Genomic DNA, 17,099 nt, shown 5'->3' with positions numbered 1-17,099 from the left:
GGATTTGACTGGTGAAAGTGTAGTACTTACAGTGTACATAGCACACGTAAACATGAGAAAGTGGAAAATGTTTTTGAGGAGGAATCTAAATGTGACAGTTCCTTGGCTCTCAGCCTGATTGCTTGAGATGTTTGGACTTCATAGCTTAAGAAGTGATTTAAGTCATTTGTGGATGAGATTATACATCCATTCACTGTGCTTAGCATGTAAAATATTTCTTGCATCTAGGATGTAATTGGAAGAAAAGCTTTAAAACCATCATCAATCAAATCTGATCTTTATTGATAACATCTCCTGTTGTTAGGGGTTATACAGTTCTTCCATCATAGTAGTAGGAAACTGTGTGCAGCTAACCTTATTTTAATTAAAAGCTCTATTCACACAGTTGCACATGTAAGTAAAAAAAACAAGATAAAAAATAAGACACAGACAGCACTTTCCATTAAAAGCAAAAGGTTGTTTATTTTCAGTGCACAAATCACTGCAATTTCCTACCCTAATTAGTAGGGTTTCAGCATATCTAATTCATGTTAAGTAGCACTTATTCTGCTAGTAAAAAACTGAGATTAGTTGTGTGACTAAATCCTATTCCATATGAGTAAGAGTTGTAGAATCAGGCTCTAATAAGTACACATAAAGGAGCATCTGTCTGTACACTGTCATCCTTTTACTCAATATATTTACTCCATAGTTTCCATTAACTTTAACCCCGCCCCCTTAGAAATGCCTGGATTCTATCATTCCCTTGACCTACGTGTGTTTCAAGGTTATGTACTTGTAAGGGGGAGAGAGAGAGAGAGACTGGCAAGCCTTTACCATACTATTTCCCAGATCATAATACACTAGTAAATATAAGAGTAAAAATGGGCAGAGTTGAAGTTATAGCACACATTGTGTGCGTTACTGTAGTTGTGGTACTGTTAAGATGTATGGTTTGACTACACAGCATAAACTATAAGATGGCTTATGTTTTCGTTTCTTAACTGTTGTGATTTTTATGTCAGTCATGTTGGGTACGTAATAACCCTAACAGCTTCACAATGAAGGGCTTCTTCTGTGTTGTAATACATACTAAATAACTTGCTTCTAGTCTGAATCATAATCACCTTTATTTTAAAGATAAATCTTTAGTTTATTAACTGATAGCATGGCCTTATAGCATATTGGGCATGGTGTTTCAACAATGGGCTTATGCATCCCACCTGGCTCAGCCATTCCTTTCTGGAGCTTGCCAAAAGGCTATTTAAAGAAAAGCAATGAAAAGACCCCAATGCAAAATGTGATAAGAAAATGACCTTAAGAATTTTTTAGGTACTATAATTATTCTCTAGTGTAACTCAACTGCTGAAACACTGCCTTTGTCACAAGTATTTCGCCCAAACATCCCTTTTTCTTGCTGATTAATAAACCCAACAAGCATTTATATTTTTCATAGTATTTTATTGAAAAGGTACATTTAAAAAAATACACAGACATTTGACTATTTACGGATTGCAGATAAAGATGTTCTAAAAGAATTACTTCTATTTTGTTCCTTTAGTACCTTGTCGCCCCCAATATCACACAGAGATCTCATCTGAGTACTGCATATTGATATTACCTTTATAAAAGGATGGAAGGGGCAGGAGGAGAGACAGGAAAGAACCGCAATATATTTAGTAAACAGAAAATAAAAGTTGGTCAATTATAAATATTTTGTTCTGTACATTATTGCATCAGGGAGCCACACCATTATGCAGCATTGTTACAAAGGAAACAAGTTTAAAAGTGAAGAAATAAGATATTTATATATAAATACAGAGACCCATTATCTTCTTCAACAATGCACATGAGTGGTGGTAATGTGCAATGAAAAGGCTTGTTTTCCCTTTAATTTTAAACATTGTTTAGCAACACAAGTCAAGAATGACAAAATAAGTTAAATGAAAATATCAAACAAGTAATAATCTTAACTATATGTTTTATGGCTTTCTATTTTTAATCTTTCTAAATAAAATATAAAACAAAAGAAATACATTAATTTAAAAAAAAGCTTCAAAGCTGCGTTGCTTTCAAATATTTGCACAGCAACTAAAAATGTGTAGATCAGACAGGTGATACATCTCTAGTACTACACAAGATACACCAGTACTGGGGTCTAAAACAGTACACAATCCCTGTCAACAAGAGCACACTGAAAAGGAAAAGACGCAATTCAGTATTAAGATGTTACCCACAATTAAGCACTTGGTTAATCTACCTTTTTCACACTAAAATATACCCAGTTGGATTCCAGAGATCTATGTACATAAGTGTGAGCGAGGAAGACCTTAGTGTTCAAGTCAACCAGGAAAATGTTTTCTGTTCCTTGTTTTCAAGGTGCATTGTATACACATTAAAAATATAACCAACAATCAGATACATTAATCTTTGATGAGCAAGTAAGCTTTCAGTAAACCATTCCCAAACAAAGTATTTGAATTTTAAGGAGAGAGATGCTGTCTAGGCATCTAGAATGCAGTACCCATCCATGATCAATTCTGTGACATAGTCAGCTGGGGTTTCACACTGCAGGCATTTCAAAAGAGAAGGACATTTTACAATATTGAATGCTTGCTTGCTTTCCTTTTCCACCTCCTACTGGCCATTGTCATCTTACTATTTCTACAAAACTAGTATGGTGCAAAAAGGATGGATGCTGGAGTTGCACGGATGGGACCATGGCCTGGCCTTAAGAGAGCTGGTGGTATTGCAGGTGCCTGAAACAAAGAGGCAGAAGGACGGGGTGGGAGAGACAGAGCAGATGATACAGCTGCAGCCGCAGCAAGAGGAGATGAAAGAAAAGCAGGTGCCAGGGGCTTAATCATGTCTTTCTGGAATGCAAGTTTTGCCTGAAAAACAAACAAACAAACAAAAAGAAATGTGAATACAGGTTCTATTTCCTGCTTCCATTTTTATGAGTATGAAGGTTAACCCTTACAAAGAATATATCAAATGTTTATGAAATCTGGTCTTTGAAAGCCTTTTGGAAATATTTACCCACGTTACCTTTTCAGCCCCAAAGACAATTTAAATGATGTAGCCATGTTTACATATACAGCAAGCTATAGAGAAATTATTCTCCACAAGGGTGCTGTGGCACCTATGGATGCTGCCAGATCCTCTGAAGGGGAGGAGGTAAGTAAGGTGTGAAGAGCTGAACATGGGAAGGCAGGCTCAACCTTGTCCCTGATCAGCCCCCTGCAAGGAAGTAAGCACTGTCAGATATAAATTAGTTTTTTGAAATTGGGTGCCACTCAATTCACAAAAATTATGGAAGGGGGCCTTGAGTCCATGAAGACTGCCTCAAGTCCAAAAAGTTTGAAAGCCACTGCCGTAGAGTAAGGGCAGGCAGAGAACAGGGATGAGTACGGAAAATTTACCCAAATGAAATACATAAAACTTATACAGGTTACCACTAAGTCAACTCAAGATCGGAAAAGTGAGTCAAGTTCATGATTTCAGCACAATACTACAAAACAAAAATGTGTACTTTTAAATCACTTTTCACTTGCTAAACTAAGTTTTCAAAGATGTAGAAATCAGAGATGGGAAACAACTATTAGTACATCAAGTTCTTTTCCTGCTAACACAGACTTGTTCTTTTCAGTATACTTTGTAGTCTCTAACGCGAATTAAAAAAAGTCATTTTGATGAACGATGGCTCACTGAGGTCCACAACATACCGATCTGATACCCATGACATAGATACAATATAAATCCACTAGAGATGGTGTGTTTCAAGGTTATACACTTATAAGGGGGAGAGACAGAGAGACTTATGTCTTGCCTTTATTACTGTAGGTCTCTTATTACCCAGGAGATAACAACATGATATATTACAGAAGTGAACAAGATTAGTGTGACCAGAAGCTATTGAGTGAGTAGAGTTAGAGAATGCCTGAAGCATCTTCATTCAACTCAGTATGACTACACTGAACCGCTAATATTTCAACTTTCGCAGAATTCTCCTATGTTTACTTCTCCCATGTTTACTTTTTCTATTTGTATTTCTTTATATGCAAATAGTAATGTACCTTTGTATCATGAGTTGTCCATACTCCTCTCTAATGAATCTTTACAAGATTGACTTAACTAGTGAGTAGATAGGCACACAATTTTTACTTAGCAATAGGCAACCCTTCATTAAAGGGACCAGTAAGTCCCTTAGTAAGGAGCCCCAGAAAAGTGTGAAACTGCTCAGAACTGTGGAATTGGGGCCAAAAGGCAGAAAGTGGTGCTCAGATGCCCAGGAATAACATGGGCTAATGATTAATTAGGCAATTAATACTTCTAAACTGTACACAGCTCCAGCATTACACACCAAGCAACACCCACACTACTTTGTTGTTTGCAAGAATGAAAATTAACATGTTCTCAGCATTACACCTTGTGCCCTTCTTCCTAGCTGCATCCATCATTGCTGCATGTTTTCTTAACTGACCAGATAGGCAGCGTGTATATTTTTAAGTCTATAAAGAGAGGAAGTGAACTTAAACTGAGTTCATAGCCTTCATCTAGACTCCAATCCATTCCACATCACACTGTTCACTCTCTCTCTGTAGCAGTAAATAACGCTGCCAAGTGCTTTTTTGCCTTTGAGTGGGCTGACAGAATACATAAATATCTTAAATTCTGATGCTAATACAGATTCTGCCTGTGGGGGAAGAACTCAGAAGGCTTCCTTCTCTGTTAAAGTGTCAGTTCAGTCATCCTCATAGTCTCTCTGCAGTGGCAGTCCCAAGGTTACAAACCCACATATATAACCGGGCAAAGTGAAAGTACTTACTGCTAAAATGCTTGGGCTGCGTTGAAGTTTGTTATAAGGGCTATATTTAGGTTTCATAGGCTTTCCTGCCACTCTGTCCTTGTGCCTTCTGCTGGAAATGTGCTGAAATCAAAATCAACACACTTAGTTGTTTAAAGATCTCATAGCTTCATGCTTGGAGTTGATTTACTGACTGCATGTACCTAGTCCCTTGTCCTCAAGGCACTATAAAACAAGTGAGACTCAGAATACAGCAGTGACCCCAAAGTGGGATGCAAAGCTTGTATCCTATTTCTTGCTGAGTAAGGCAGAACAATTTTGAGTATATCATATAAAGAATCAAAATGTAATCAAATATAAGATCAAAGATACTACGGTTATGTAGAGCTGATCATTTGGTTCAGTAATGCCTTCTTCTGCCTGAGCAGATTTGAACTTGCATCTCTCACCAGGCAGCTCTGTGCCTGGGGCAGCTAACAATGTTTTGGGCAGCACTTGCAGCTATAGTGCTGATCTCAGCAGTGCAATCAGCCATAGCTATGTTTGTGCACGCTCCCACCCCCCTCAAAGGCAACGCCTAAGGCTGCTGTCCTAATGCCCCCGCCAGCTCAGTTATGCTACTGTCTCCAACCTCTCAGGAGAGTGCTACCAGCCTAGAGATGTATGATCTCAGTCCTTCCAGCTGACACTGTTCCACTTTGTACAAATACTGTATTTACCTGAATCTAAGCCAAACCTGAATTTAAGATGCCTCCCCCCCAATTATATTCTATATATGCAAAATTTATAAATTTGTTAGAATTTGGTATAGCATTATTGGAGGGTTGTCTTAAATTCATCTCCCTGCCATGGCTACTGCAGGGAAAGCAGTGACTGGGGGTGGGGGGTCAGGAAGCCGCCTTGCCCTCTGCTCCCCTCAGTTCTTCTCCCTGCAGCCCCGGTTCCCCATAGCTTCCATCTCTTCCTTCCTTCCCCTGCTTACTGTCAGATGCTGCTCAGGCTCTATTCCCTACCAGGTTAGAGAGCACAACACATGGAAGCATGGCCCCTACAAGGCCACACAGCAGCATTGACACTGGTGATTGGCCAGGCAGGGGGAGGAGTTTTCATGTGCTCCATGCCTGGGAGAGAATCCTGCCCAAACCAGAGCAGAGCTGCACATACCAGTAAAGGAGGGGAAAGGGGGTGGGGCAGGAGGGGCAGAAGCTGCAGAGGGCAAGCAGAGGTGGGGACAGGAAGCTGCTATAGGTCTGACTCTGGCTTTGACTCAGGTTTTGGGCCAGAGCTGCAGCAGCTGCCTGCCCTCTCCCCTTTGCTTGTATGCAAGTCTAAGACTCTTCCCCCTCCTCCCCTCCCATGATGATTGGGGAAAAACCCTTTTTTTTAGGTTTGAGTAAATATAGTAATTATTAACTACTCAAGGGACTGGAACCATCATGTCCTTACCTCCCAGGTGACTGTCCCAAACACCAAGCTAGAGTCACTTACTTTCTCATTCACTAAATATGATATGTTCGTATATTAAAATATATTTAAATATTTGATGCAAAGTTGAATATCTGCAATAGGAGTTGAGTGAGAAACACAACAAAGTACCTTAGACCAAATGCCCAAGTTCAACTCTACTGTTTGCCTGATCTAGGGCATGTTTTGAAATAAGGTTCCTCACACTCTGGGTAAGTGACCAAACTACTGAGTTACTGAATTAAAAAAACCCAGAGGGGACAGCTTCTCTACATTTACCAGCTGCAGACCCACACCATAATAGTGCACTGCAAGTAGCAGTTATATAAAATTAGCTTCGGAGGTATTTAACCTACCTGCTTAAGTTGAATTTCTGAATTGACATGGACATCACAGATTTCACAATGAAATGTCTTGTTCTGCAGTCCTGAGCCCTTACTGCCATTCTGAATCTTCAGCCTGGATCCAGGTCTAGGATAAGCCTTAATTGGACCCGCACCGTTCCGTGCTTCGACCATTGTCTTGTGTTTGGAGCCTGATGGCCAAATAGGAAGAGTTAACTGAAGGACTTAATTTCTTTCAGAGCAACAAATCACAGCAAACTTTATATTTTAAGCATTGCTGCAGCTTCTAACATTTTTAATTTTCTGAAACAAACTGATCATTTATGAAGTAGAGTTGTTAAATCCTCAAGGCTCATATTTATTAACAGTGTTGACTTTGGTCAGTATAGCATACTCTTCCTCCCATGCATTGCACAAGGAGAGAGGGGGGCAGGGAGGGGCAAAACCATGGTAAAAGTTATAGAGAGTCTGTGCCAAAAAAGATGGACACAATGGATTATCCCCCCCTCGGGTTGTTGCTACTTTCCATTCTGCAATGGAAGGGCTATCTTCAGGGGCCAAGGGAGGATGACAGGAACTGGTTAATCATATTTTCCTACTCAGATTGCCACTGGAAAAGGAAAGATTTGCTTACCACTTTTAACCCTCCTGCTCATAAACACCAAAATAGGAAGTGAAGTGGTGAAGCACTGTCCTCTTGAGACTCTGAACTGGGGTGACTTCCCTGCTGCATTTTTTGAGTTTGGTATAAGTAGGAGGGAGCAGATGTGTGGGGCATGCTCAAGTATAGAATGAGAAGCCCTAGAAATGCTGGTCTTAATTATGCATTCTTCTACAATCTAGTTGATTTGTGGGGATCATGGCATTAGTAAGTATTGCATTCCAGGGGAGAAAATGCCAAGCAGACATCGTCTGGATTTGTTCTCATTGGCCAAGCTTATTTGGAGCTGGCCTCAATTACCAAAGCGCCGTTATACATCATTCTAAAAAGTGTATTCTTAACGTCATTACATAAAACATATATTTTACTAATACCACAGTATTTGCTAAGAATAAGAAGAAAAAACCTAGCATTCAGTAGAACTTGAACAAGTACAGGATATACACTGAACTGAGAAATTTCACGTTAAGTGGAAGCATCCCTGGAATAATGATAAAGTATGGTTAAGTAACATGGGTTCTAGGATGTTTGTAGAAAATATCAGTTTAGACAATATCTGAGGTTGTGTTAAGGATAGCTTCAAGAACAGGTAAAAGAATGGATCTAGTTCCTGATTACCTGAATTTTTCCATTGCCTTTCTGTGTTCTATCTTCTACTGACCACCTCAATTGACATTTTAACTGACTGTTTTTTTTCATATGTACCGGCCTCTGGCTGCTTTACCACTCCATCCAAGAAGAGCACAGACCATCTGTAGATGCTCCCTCAGCCCGATGAAGGGTGTTTGCGCCTGAAAGCTTGCTAAGAAGGGGTTTTCCAACTATTTGAGTTGAACTAATAAAAGATATCGGATTTACCCAAATAACCTTATCTGCCTATTTCTCTTCAATAGTGCACATACATTGATGTTCAGACCTAAAGTAGTGTTGGAAAGCCAACTCTGTGTCATTTTAATTAACACCTCCCCCCTTGTCACACTCATATTTTGTAGGCACTCACCTGTATTGTGGGCTTCTAGCTGTGAAAGAGAGTTCACAGCTACTTTGCATAGTGAACAGTAAAGTAGTTTTTTGGCTTTTTCTTCTTCTGATTCAGAAACTGTGCTAGTAGCTCCATTTGTGCTCTTGGAGGATGATGTAGATGTTACAGGTGCTAGTGCTATAACTCCAGGTTTGGGTAGGAATGGACTCACTTCAATATTTGGATGCTGACTTGAACTATTGGTTTTTGCTTTCCCTTTATCCTCTAAAAGAAAAAAACAGAGGTATGTTGTAATGTGTGGTTTCCAGCAAATCATAAAACATTCTATGTTTGTGCAGCACTGAGCACTTGTAGGTTCTGGGTCACCATAATTATGCCCAAGGCAGTGATGGGCACAAATCTTTGGACTCTCTTATTAAAAACTTGCCATCAAACTTATACAAGTGTAAGGCTTGGCAGGATTCTATTTTTTATTGCCAATAAGCATTGATTTTGCTTCACACTCACAGACAGATGACAAAATATTTCCATTGCTAGCGATCAACGGTTTTTTTTGAGAGGGGATGTAAGAATAGGCTGCTGCTGCAGTGCCCGAGCAGGCTTCTGCCGATCAGTGGCTGGAGGTGGGGACATGGGCTGGGCACTGTGTATTTGTGTGTGTGTTGCTACCCTTGCCTCCCTACCTCAGTGCCTCCAGGGTGCTAGCCAGCCAGTCCCTCCTTTGTAAACTTGGGTGAGAGCTGGTGGGCACAGCAAACCACTGGTGGCAGGGGGCAGATGCCACTGCAGCAGCTGGAGGTTTCTTTGCTGAGAAGCAGGAAGGGCTGGGGGAAGTGACTGCCGTGGGACAAAGGAAAGCAGGCACTGAGCTTGGCACCACTGTGCACGGGGGCCAGGTGGTGGGCTGACAGCTTGGCAGCCCAGAAACTTCCTGCCATATGCTGTGCTAGAGAAGGAAGTGGGTGTGTTTGTGTGTGTGCATACACATGCATGTAAGTGTGTGTTTGCATGTGCATGCTCCCACACTTCTAATATCAGGCAATCCTGAAAACTTAAATGAATAAAAATCAAAGTAAAAGCTTAAAAATAGATTTTAATTTTAGCTGTCAAAATTATTAAAAAATAGAATATAATTCTGCCAAACTTAACTTTTGTGGAGTTGACTTCCCAGTCTCTTGGGACACCACTGAAGTATCTCTACCAGAGACTTACCTTTAGGATCAACTAAGCAATTTCTGAACAGCAAATTTTTTCCCTTTGGAATGAACCAACTCTTACCAAACAACAGAGCATTTCAAAATAATTCCAGTGGGGAGGATACCAAGAAACTCCACCACAGTCTTGGGACTTCATTTTCCCATTTCAGTTCCCAAGTGCCACACCATCAATATGGGAATGGCTGCAAATATTTAGATAAGATTTTCAAAGAGTGTTTCTTTACTGGAGGGCTCTAAAGGCTTCAACATGTACTTCTGAATCACATTACAATAATTAATCAATCATCAAGCCTCCCATGAGACAGGCAAGTAGGCACTTTTATTTCATTTTACAAAGAATGATCACACTGCAAACAAGTTAACTGACTTAGCTGAAGCTGTAGAGGGATTTGTTAGGGCCGTTATTGGAATGCAGGTGACTTGCACTTGTTCTGCAAGGAGTCTTCTCAACCTTGTTGGCTCTCTTGCTACTGAGCTGGCCCTTCTTGTGACCAAAGGCCATGCTGACTTCCCAGCAGAGAAGCTAGATTATTTATAAGTAGCCATCCAGCAGCTAGGAAGGGTATACAGTGGCCGTAGTACCTTAAATGAGTGTCAGACATGTGTGTGTCAGATGCTATCTCTGGGAATGGAGGCCCTTGACCACCATAAATAACTAACATCCTCTATAAAAAAAAAAAATCACACCAAGAGATTTTCAACTGTATTAATTTACATCAGTCTGTCTAATTGTACTTCAAGACTATTTATTCAAGGAAAAAACTATATAAGTATATTTAACATTTTTAGATAAAATCTGAGCTTTACAGTTAGCTAAAGGTCCAGAAGTGCAGCTCTGAATATATAATTGATTATATTATAGCTTACTTACGGGACAAATATTCATAAAAAACAGGCTACAAGATACCAGGACAAAGCAAAGAAAACTTGTGTGAAAAGGAGCAGACAAGAACTCTTTCAAAGCATGGTTTTATATCTTATTTTCTCAAAATAAACTTAAAAGTAAACTAGCTCAACTTAAATTAGCAAAATCCCTATAATATGCATATTGTTTATCTTTAGAGTTACCGCTGCTTTAATAGTTTTCTATCATAGTCAAGCAGGTATTAACCTACCACTGATGATAATAAGGGTTTTCAGAAGGCCTGTGCAAACAGGGAAGTATTCTATTCAGATTTGGCCTATTCGGAGGACAGTGATTTGATTTGGTTAGTCGAATCACTGTCCCCATTCGACTTGGCTGAATCAGAATTGCAGATTTGGTGCTGATTTGGCATTGATTCAGAGATTTGGCTCAGCTGGGGAAAGGCAGGCACAGTCGGGCAGCTGCAGGTTCTTCCGCAGCTCCTCTGGCTGTGCCTGCCTCTCCCTAGGCGGGGGCAGTTGTGGGAGAAGTGTCCATGGATGCCCTGCCCAGCCCCAGCCGCCACCTGGTCTCAGCCTCTGAGAAAAAGAAAAAGCCCCGCACTCACCAGCTGCAGCAGCAATGATTGGAGCCTCTGAGGGCTCATGGCAGAGCCCCCCTCGTGTAGTGTGGGGCAGTGGGAATTGCAGTCCCTGTCTAGCACCTGCACGGCAGCTGCCCCATGGTGCGAGTGCAGTGTGGATCTGCAAGCCACTGTGCACTGTCTGGGAGCTGGGGCCAGTGGGGCTGAGTGGTGTTGTACTCTGGGTGACTGCTGGAACCCCGGCTTTCAGGCAGTGTGCGGTGCCCTGCCGAGCTGTGCTGCACTTGTGTGATGCGACACCGGCTGTGCCGGGGCCAAGTACAGGAGGGGCGATCCCCGCTGATCCCTGCGATCCCCGCTGAACCTCTGCCATGAGCCCCCAGAGGTTCCGATTGCTGTTGCTGCAGCTGGTGAGTGCAGGCCTTTTTTTTTTTTTAAAATAAGTGCCAGGAGGCTTGGGCCAGGTGGGGGATGAGGCTGGCTAGGGCAGCCATGGGAGCTTCTCTTGTGGCTTCTCCAGATGTGCCTGCCTCTGTCCCATTGGGGGAGCCACAGGAGAAGTCCTCATGGCTGTCCTGCTTGGCCCCATCCCCTACCCAGCCTCAGCCTACCAGTACTTAAAAAAAAAAAAAAAGAAAAGAAAAGAAAAAGCCCCACACTCACCAACTGCAGCAGCAGTGATCAGGACCTCTGGGGAGCTCATGGCAATATCCCCCTGGGCAGGGTGGGGCAGCAATGGAGGTCCCCCACTGCCTGCTTGGCACCTGTGTGGCTGTTGTTGCATTGTGTGGTTGCAGCGTGGATCGGCAGGGCACCACATGCTGTCTGGGACCTGGGGCAGCTCCAGCAGTCTTCCAGAGCCCAGCACCATTCAGTCCTGGTGGCCCCAGCTCCCAGGCAGTGTGCAGTGCCCTGCCGAGCCCCACTGCACCCGCACCATGGGGCAGCTGCCGTGTGGGTGCCAGGTGGGGTGGTGATCCCCACTGTCCCCCACTGCCTCATGATGCATAGGGAGGGGCTCTGCCATGAGACTTCAGAGCCCCTAAATTCCTGCTGCTGCAGCTGGTGAGTGAGGGGCCTTTTTTTTTTTTTTTTAAAGTGCTGGGAGGTTGGGGCTGGGTGTGGGATAGGGCTGGGCATGGCAGTCATGGGGGCTTCTCGTGCAGCTCCCCCTGCCTGGAGAGAGGCAGACAAAGCTGGAGGAACTGCAGGAAAACCTGCAGCCATCCAGCTGTGCCTGCCTCTTCCTGGCCAATCTGAATCTCTAAATCTCTCTGAATTTTTTCCAAACTGATTTGGAGACTTTGGATTTGATTCAGAGCTTTTACTGGGTCTCCCAATTTGATTCAGATTCAGAGATTTGGCCACTGAATCTGCTTTGAATCAAATTGGTGACTGAAGCTTTGCACAGCCCTAGTATTCAGTATAGAATATGGTCCTTAGTTGATGCAGTGTATATGCAAGTGTAACACATATATAAATGTATATAAACATCAGGAATAGCCATTTGATATTAGAGTAGATAGAGCTTGGCATGTTTCCCAGAAATGCTCTACAGTAAATCAATTTTAGATCATTAATATCAGGGGGAAAAATTCTAATAAAAGTTTTATTATATTTCAAAAGAGACATAAAAAAACTATTTTGAATTTACACAACACAGGTAAACTATATTAAACATTTACACTGACCAGAAGTGAATACAAAGGGCTAGATTCATGAAAGGGGAACTCTGAACATATTTTAAATCTATAAAATATAACAAAAGAAAGCAATATTAAATTATAATTTCTCCACTGTTGAATTTTAATGTAGAGGTAGTAATCATTCACATCCATATTCACAACAAGGAGAGAATAACACACAAGTATTAATAAGGCACAGTTGTTCTTTAAATACAGAAATGTGCTGATTTAATATTTGGTACAATTCTACAGTAGAAAAATATCAACATGTAAAGGCTTTACATTAAAGCTATCAGATGTGCTAACATTTACAAATGAAAGCTATTTATATGCTACTATTTGTGAAGTCAGGTTACATAAGAACAGAGTATTTTTGTATAGGCAGTAGCAGTCCAGACGTTGTGAGGAACAGGGCTAAAAGACATTGTGTGCTTTCATATTGTGTAAAAGTTCAGTGCTTTATAGACTTCAGGCCCTTAAAGGCGTGTGGCAAAGAGATAAAAATGTAGCATAGAATGTTTAAAATAATAATATGTATATATCTGATATGCTGTAGCTTGACTCATACTGTGACTGTGGCTAGATACAGATGCTATACCTATTATGCATTAAGTACTCTAAGGCTGTAACCAAACAGACGTTCATGGCTCTTAGAACACTTTAAAAATTGGAGATTGCACTCTAAGTTACACTTTGATGGATGAGGTATTAGATTAAAGCACTTCCATTAGAGCATTGTGCCAGATCCCATCGAGCACGATCACTGTCATCCCCAGCAGCATTGTACAGGGCCGAGCTCTAGCCTCGGGCAGAGCTTGTTTGCTCCGCCTTAGTGCCAGGCCAGACCCGAGTCAGTGACAGCCTCTGATCCCAGCCCTGCCTCCTCTGTTTGGCCAGCTGTGGGCTACACCTTGGCGGGGCAGGGAAGGGAAAACTGGAAGGGGGCTCTCTCCCTTCAGTAGACTTGGTCCTGGGGCTCACCCACTAGAAGAGTTGTGAGGGAAAAGGGTCTGAGCTCTGTCTTCCTGAAGCAGCCCCAGTCAGGCAGCAGCATGCCACAGAGCCAAGCCTGCTGCAAGGACACAGAGGCCAGACCCATTTCCCTTACAAACCCTCCGGGTGGGCTGTGGTGAGCCCTGGGGCTAGGGCTGCTGTGGGGAGACAGAGTCCAGACCTCTTTCCTCTGCAGTTGCCCTCCACCAGCCCCGGGGCTCACCATAGCCCACCTGGAGGGTGGGGGTGGAGAAAGGGACCTGGGCTCTGTGTCCCTGCAGCAGCTCTGGCTCCGCAGCACACTACAACCTATTGGGGGGCAGTGGGGGGGAGGGAGGAGGGCTCCTTCCCGCCACCTGCAGCAAGAAGCTGCAGTGCAGTGCTGCTTTTCACTGTGCCAGGAACTTTGGTGGGGGGATGGAAAAGGTGCCCCCCTTCCAAGTGGGCCCACCCTCAGCTTCCTGGCTTGGGGTCAAGGCCATGCTTCCCACACCAGCAGGGGGGCTCCTTTCCAACCCTCCCTGCCAAAGTTCCTGGTGTGGTGAAAAGCAAGAAACTGGAAACTAGCAAGAAGCTATTATCATATTGTCAGGCAAATTTTTGCCAGCTACTTAGCTTTTGGAATGATTCCTAATTCACATAATCACTCCATCATTTGGAAAGTCTCCCAAATTCAAATAGGCACTTCAACCATTTTGCAAATCTCTCTGCCTCTCTCTTTGTACATATGCACACTCCATCAGAATAAATGTTTCCTTCTATCTTTCTACAACTTAATGGAGATTGTTTTTATAATTATTTTTATAATTATTATTGTATAGTTTCAGCTCCTGTAGAAAATACACTAAGCTAGATGAGTATTTTAATACCCACTAGAACATTAGTTGGCATTTCTTGGCTGCTGGAATCAGAAAATTACATTTCTCTAAATGGGTTAGTTAACTGCTTATTGTTTTCAGTCCCTTGGATTCAAAATACTATTACTTACCACCTTTATGTTTAAGATGGAAATGTACTATGTATTTATTTCTATAAAGCATATTAACACAAAATCTATTCATATACAATATTAAGAAAAATTGCTTTTCTTTGTGTATGCATAGCATATATTTAATATGCAATATTCCAAAGCAGAAATAAGAAATGGGTTCATATTCTTTAAGATCTTAAGTACCTCACAATATGTATAGAAAAACTCCTATATTTAGAGGTGTCTCAAGCTATGCTATTAAAATAATTATGTTAAATCTACATATACACAAGACATTACACATAATCTCTAAATATGCTTGTCTTATTTGTATTCTTACAGGCCTAATTGAAGCATAGTAGGTCAAATTCTACATTAACTTGCACCCGACCTAAGCCCACTAAAGCCAACATGCTTGGACAAATGATAAGTCAGTACAGAATTCAATCCAGCATCCCTAGGAGCACTGAGAGATAAGTGGCTTCTGCTGCACAGTTTAAAAGAAAGCAGCCTGTTCTTCTTCTGCTCCTAGACCATCCTATTTTCATTACTTAGACAAGGCAGCCAAGACTGAGCCTAGGCCTTCCCTGTCCTGGAGCTATTTGAAAAAGACAGAAGCTGCTACTGGTGTTAGCAGCTGCATGAAGCACCAGGTGCTCAGAGAATACTAGAGCTGTGATTTGGACTAGCCCCTGGGCAGGAGAGGGCACAGAAGGCTTATTTACTCATTTGTTAAAATGAGCAGATTAGGCTTCTGTGCCTTCTCCTGTACTCATTCCTGTATTGACAATCTGGCCCATGCTGCTGCATAATATAAGATTGTAATCTTTTCCCTAAGTCCACAGAATACTTTTGTCTGTGTCATATTCATGTCTCTAAATTAAATCTACTTTTTGTTCAACCCCCCAGAGAAATAAAATTGCTGATTAATGCCCAAGTCTAACTGCACCCTTTTTCTATTGTAAAATAAGTCACTTGAGAAAAAAGGAAAAAACTAATTAAGTAGTGCTTTGGTTTCAGTTACACAAATGCCACTGTCTCTTACCTCCACTGTTTAGGTATTTGCTTTACTGTTTCATTCTTATATGTATTGATTTATCTTATTTATCTAATCAATATATTCACTGTTTGGATGTGCATATTAAACATGGAGATGGGGAAAATCTAGCAGGTCAACTGTTGACCATTTCTTTGCAATGGAAGATTGCTTCATATGACTTAAAACATGCAGTTTATGTCACTCTCCCATGAAGGGCTATCACACAGGCTACCAGACTTAACTCGCTAAGGGTGCAAACAAGCGTTTACTGCACCTGGTCTAGGTCTAGTAGGGAGCTGTGCAGGGAGCCCTATGTAAGTAACTTGGGATGGGTGGAATGGGGGAGGCTGGCAGGCGGACAGAAGGCAGGGCTGTTAGTGGGCTCCAGGGGGTGGGGAGGGGGAAGAGAAGGGAGCTAAAAACTGCCTGCTAAAAAAGTCAGTGTATGGGTGGGGCTGGGAAGGTAGCATTAGTAAGGCACTAGGGCTGGTCTGAGCAGCTGGGCTTTCCCAGCCCAGGAGGTGTGCTGTAAATGTGTACAGGCATTTGGGAAATCAGGTTAACCCTTTCTTGATCTAAGTTAGTGCATTTACTACGGTGCACTAATTTAGACTGTGTGCACCATTTTTAGCTGAATTAAACCTCCTGCATGCCTGCACAATTGGACATTTAGATTAAGCTACCCCTAGTTACTGCTGAGTCAACACTGCTTAGTTCCAATCCATTCCTGAAAACTACCATTGTACACTCTATAGTAGCAATGTGCCTGTTTTAGAAAGCAAGGCTGTGAAAGCTGATTTTAAAAAAAATCTATGATAGCCATATATAAACCTACAGTGATTTTTTTGGACAAAATTTAAGCCAAGAATAAAAAATAAATTCAACTCCCATTAATTTACTTCAATGGAGATGCCTCTCGGTATCAGTGCTGAATATCATCCATTTCTAACAAAATGTAATACCGTATTTGCTCAAATACAAGATGACGTTTTTTCCCCCTCAATTGACATGGTGAAAAAAGTTTCTCATTTTATAATCCCATACAAGGAGATCTCACTAAATACATTCTCTATCATTAAACTGCTTCCAAAAGCAGCATGTGCCCAGTAATGGAAGCCAACTATGAAGTTGATTAAAATCAGTCAACATGATTATAAAACTCATTGCCCACATTGGGCCAACATGTTGATGGAAACCTAACACAAGAATAGGTTAATGCATCCCATCTGAATAAAGTATACAGTACTGTCCATTAAATACAGTCCCCCTCACCGTTGACTCTCTTTCAAGTCAGGTTGAGCCACTACACTGCATACATTTTGACTACTTCTTCACTCCTACAGCAGAACTGTACCTTTCTTTCCCATTTCCAATGATTTATTCACCAGTCTTAAATGCCCGGTAAAGATCATCAGAAAGGGCCCCAAACAATTCACCCAGAATCCCTCTGTTGCCCCCTCTCAGCCTGGCACATATGATTAGTTTGGCCCCACCCTCCATTAAGTGAAGC

General features: G+C 41.8%; 1 protein-coding gene across 5 annotated transcripts in view; it reads right to left on the bottom strand.

The window, feature by feature from the left end:
- Positions 1 to 1,430: 1,430 nt before the first annotated feature.
- ZNF385B (zinc finger protein 385B) overlaps positions 1,431 to 17,099 on the bottom strand; it is a 334,199-nt gene continuing 318,530 nt past the window's right edge. For 4 of the 5 annotated variants that reach the window (XM_090045313.1, XM_090045312.1, XM_090045314.1 and 1 more), the window contains 4 exons: positions 8,256 to 8,501; positions 6,607 to 6,785; positions 4,808 to 4,909; positions 1,431 to 2,870 (listed from right to left, as the gene is read on the bottom strand). In XM_090045313.1, the coding sequence (XP_089901439.1) occupies positions 2,652 to 2,870; positions 4,808 to 4,909; positions 6,607 to 6,785; positions 8,256 to 8,501 (746 nt within the window). In that variant the 3' untranslated portion in view covers positions 1,431 to 2,651. The remainder of the gene's footprint in view (positions 2,871 to 4,807; positions 4,910 to 6,606; positions 6,786 to 8,255; positions 8,502 to 17,099) is intronic. The other variant, XM_090045311.1, reaches the window with a different exon arrangement.

The sequence above is a fragment of the Crocodylus siamensis genome, chromosome 4, assembly GCF_052110815.1.
Source record: "Crocodylus siamensis isolate JL-2025a chromosome 4, ASM5211081v1, whole genome shotgun sequence".
Lineage (NCBI taxonomy): Eukaryota > Metazoa > Chordata > Crocodylia > Crocodylidae > Crocodylus > Crocodylus siamensis.
Note: the sequence above shows the minus strand (reverse complement) of the source record. Positions and strands in the feature narration are given on the sequence as shown.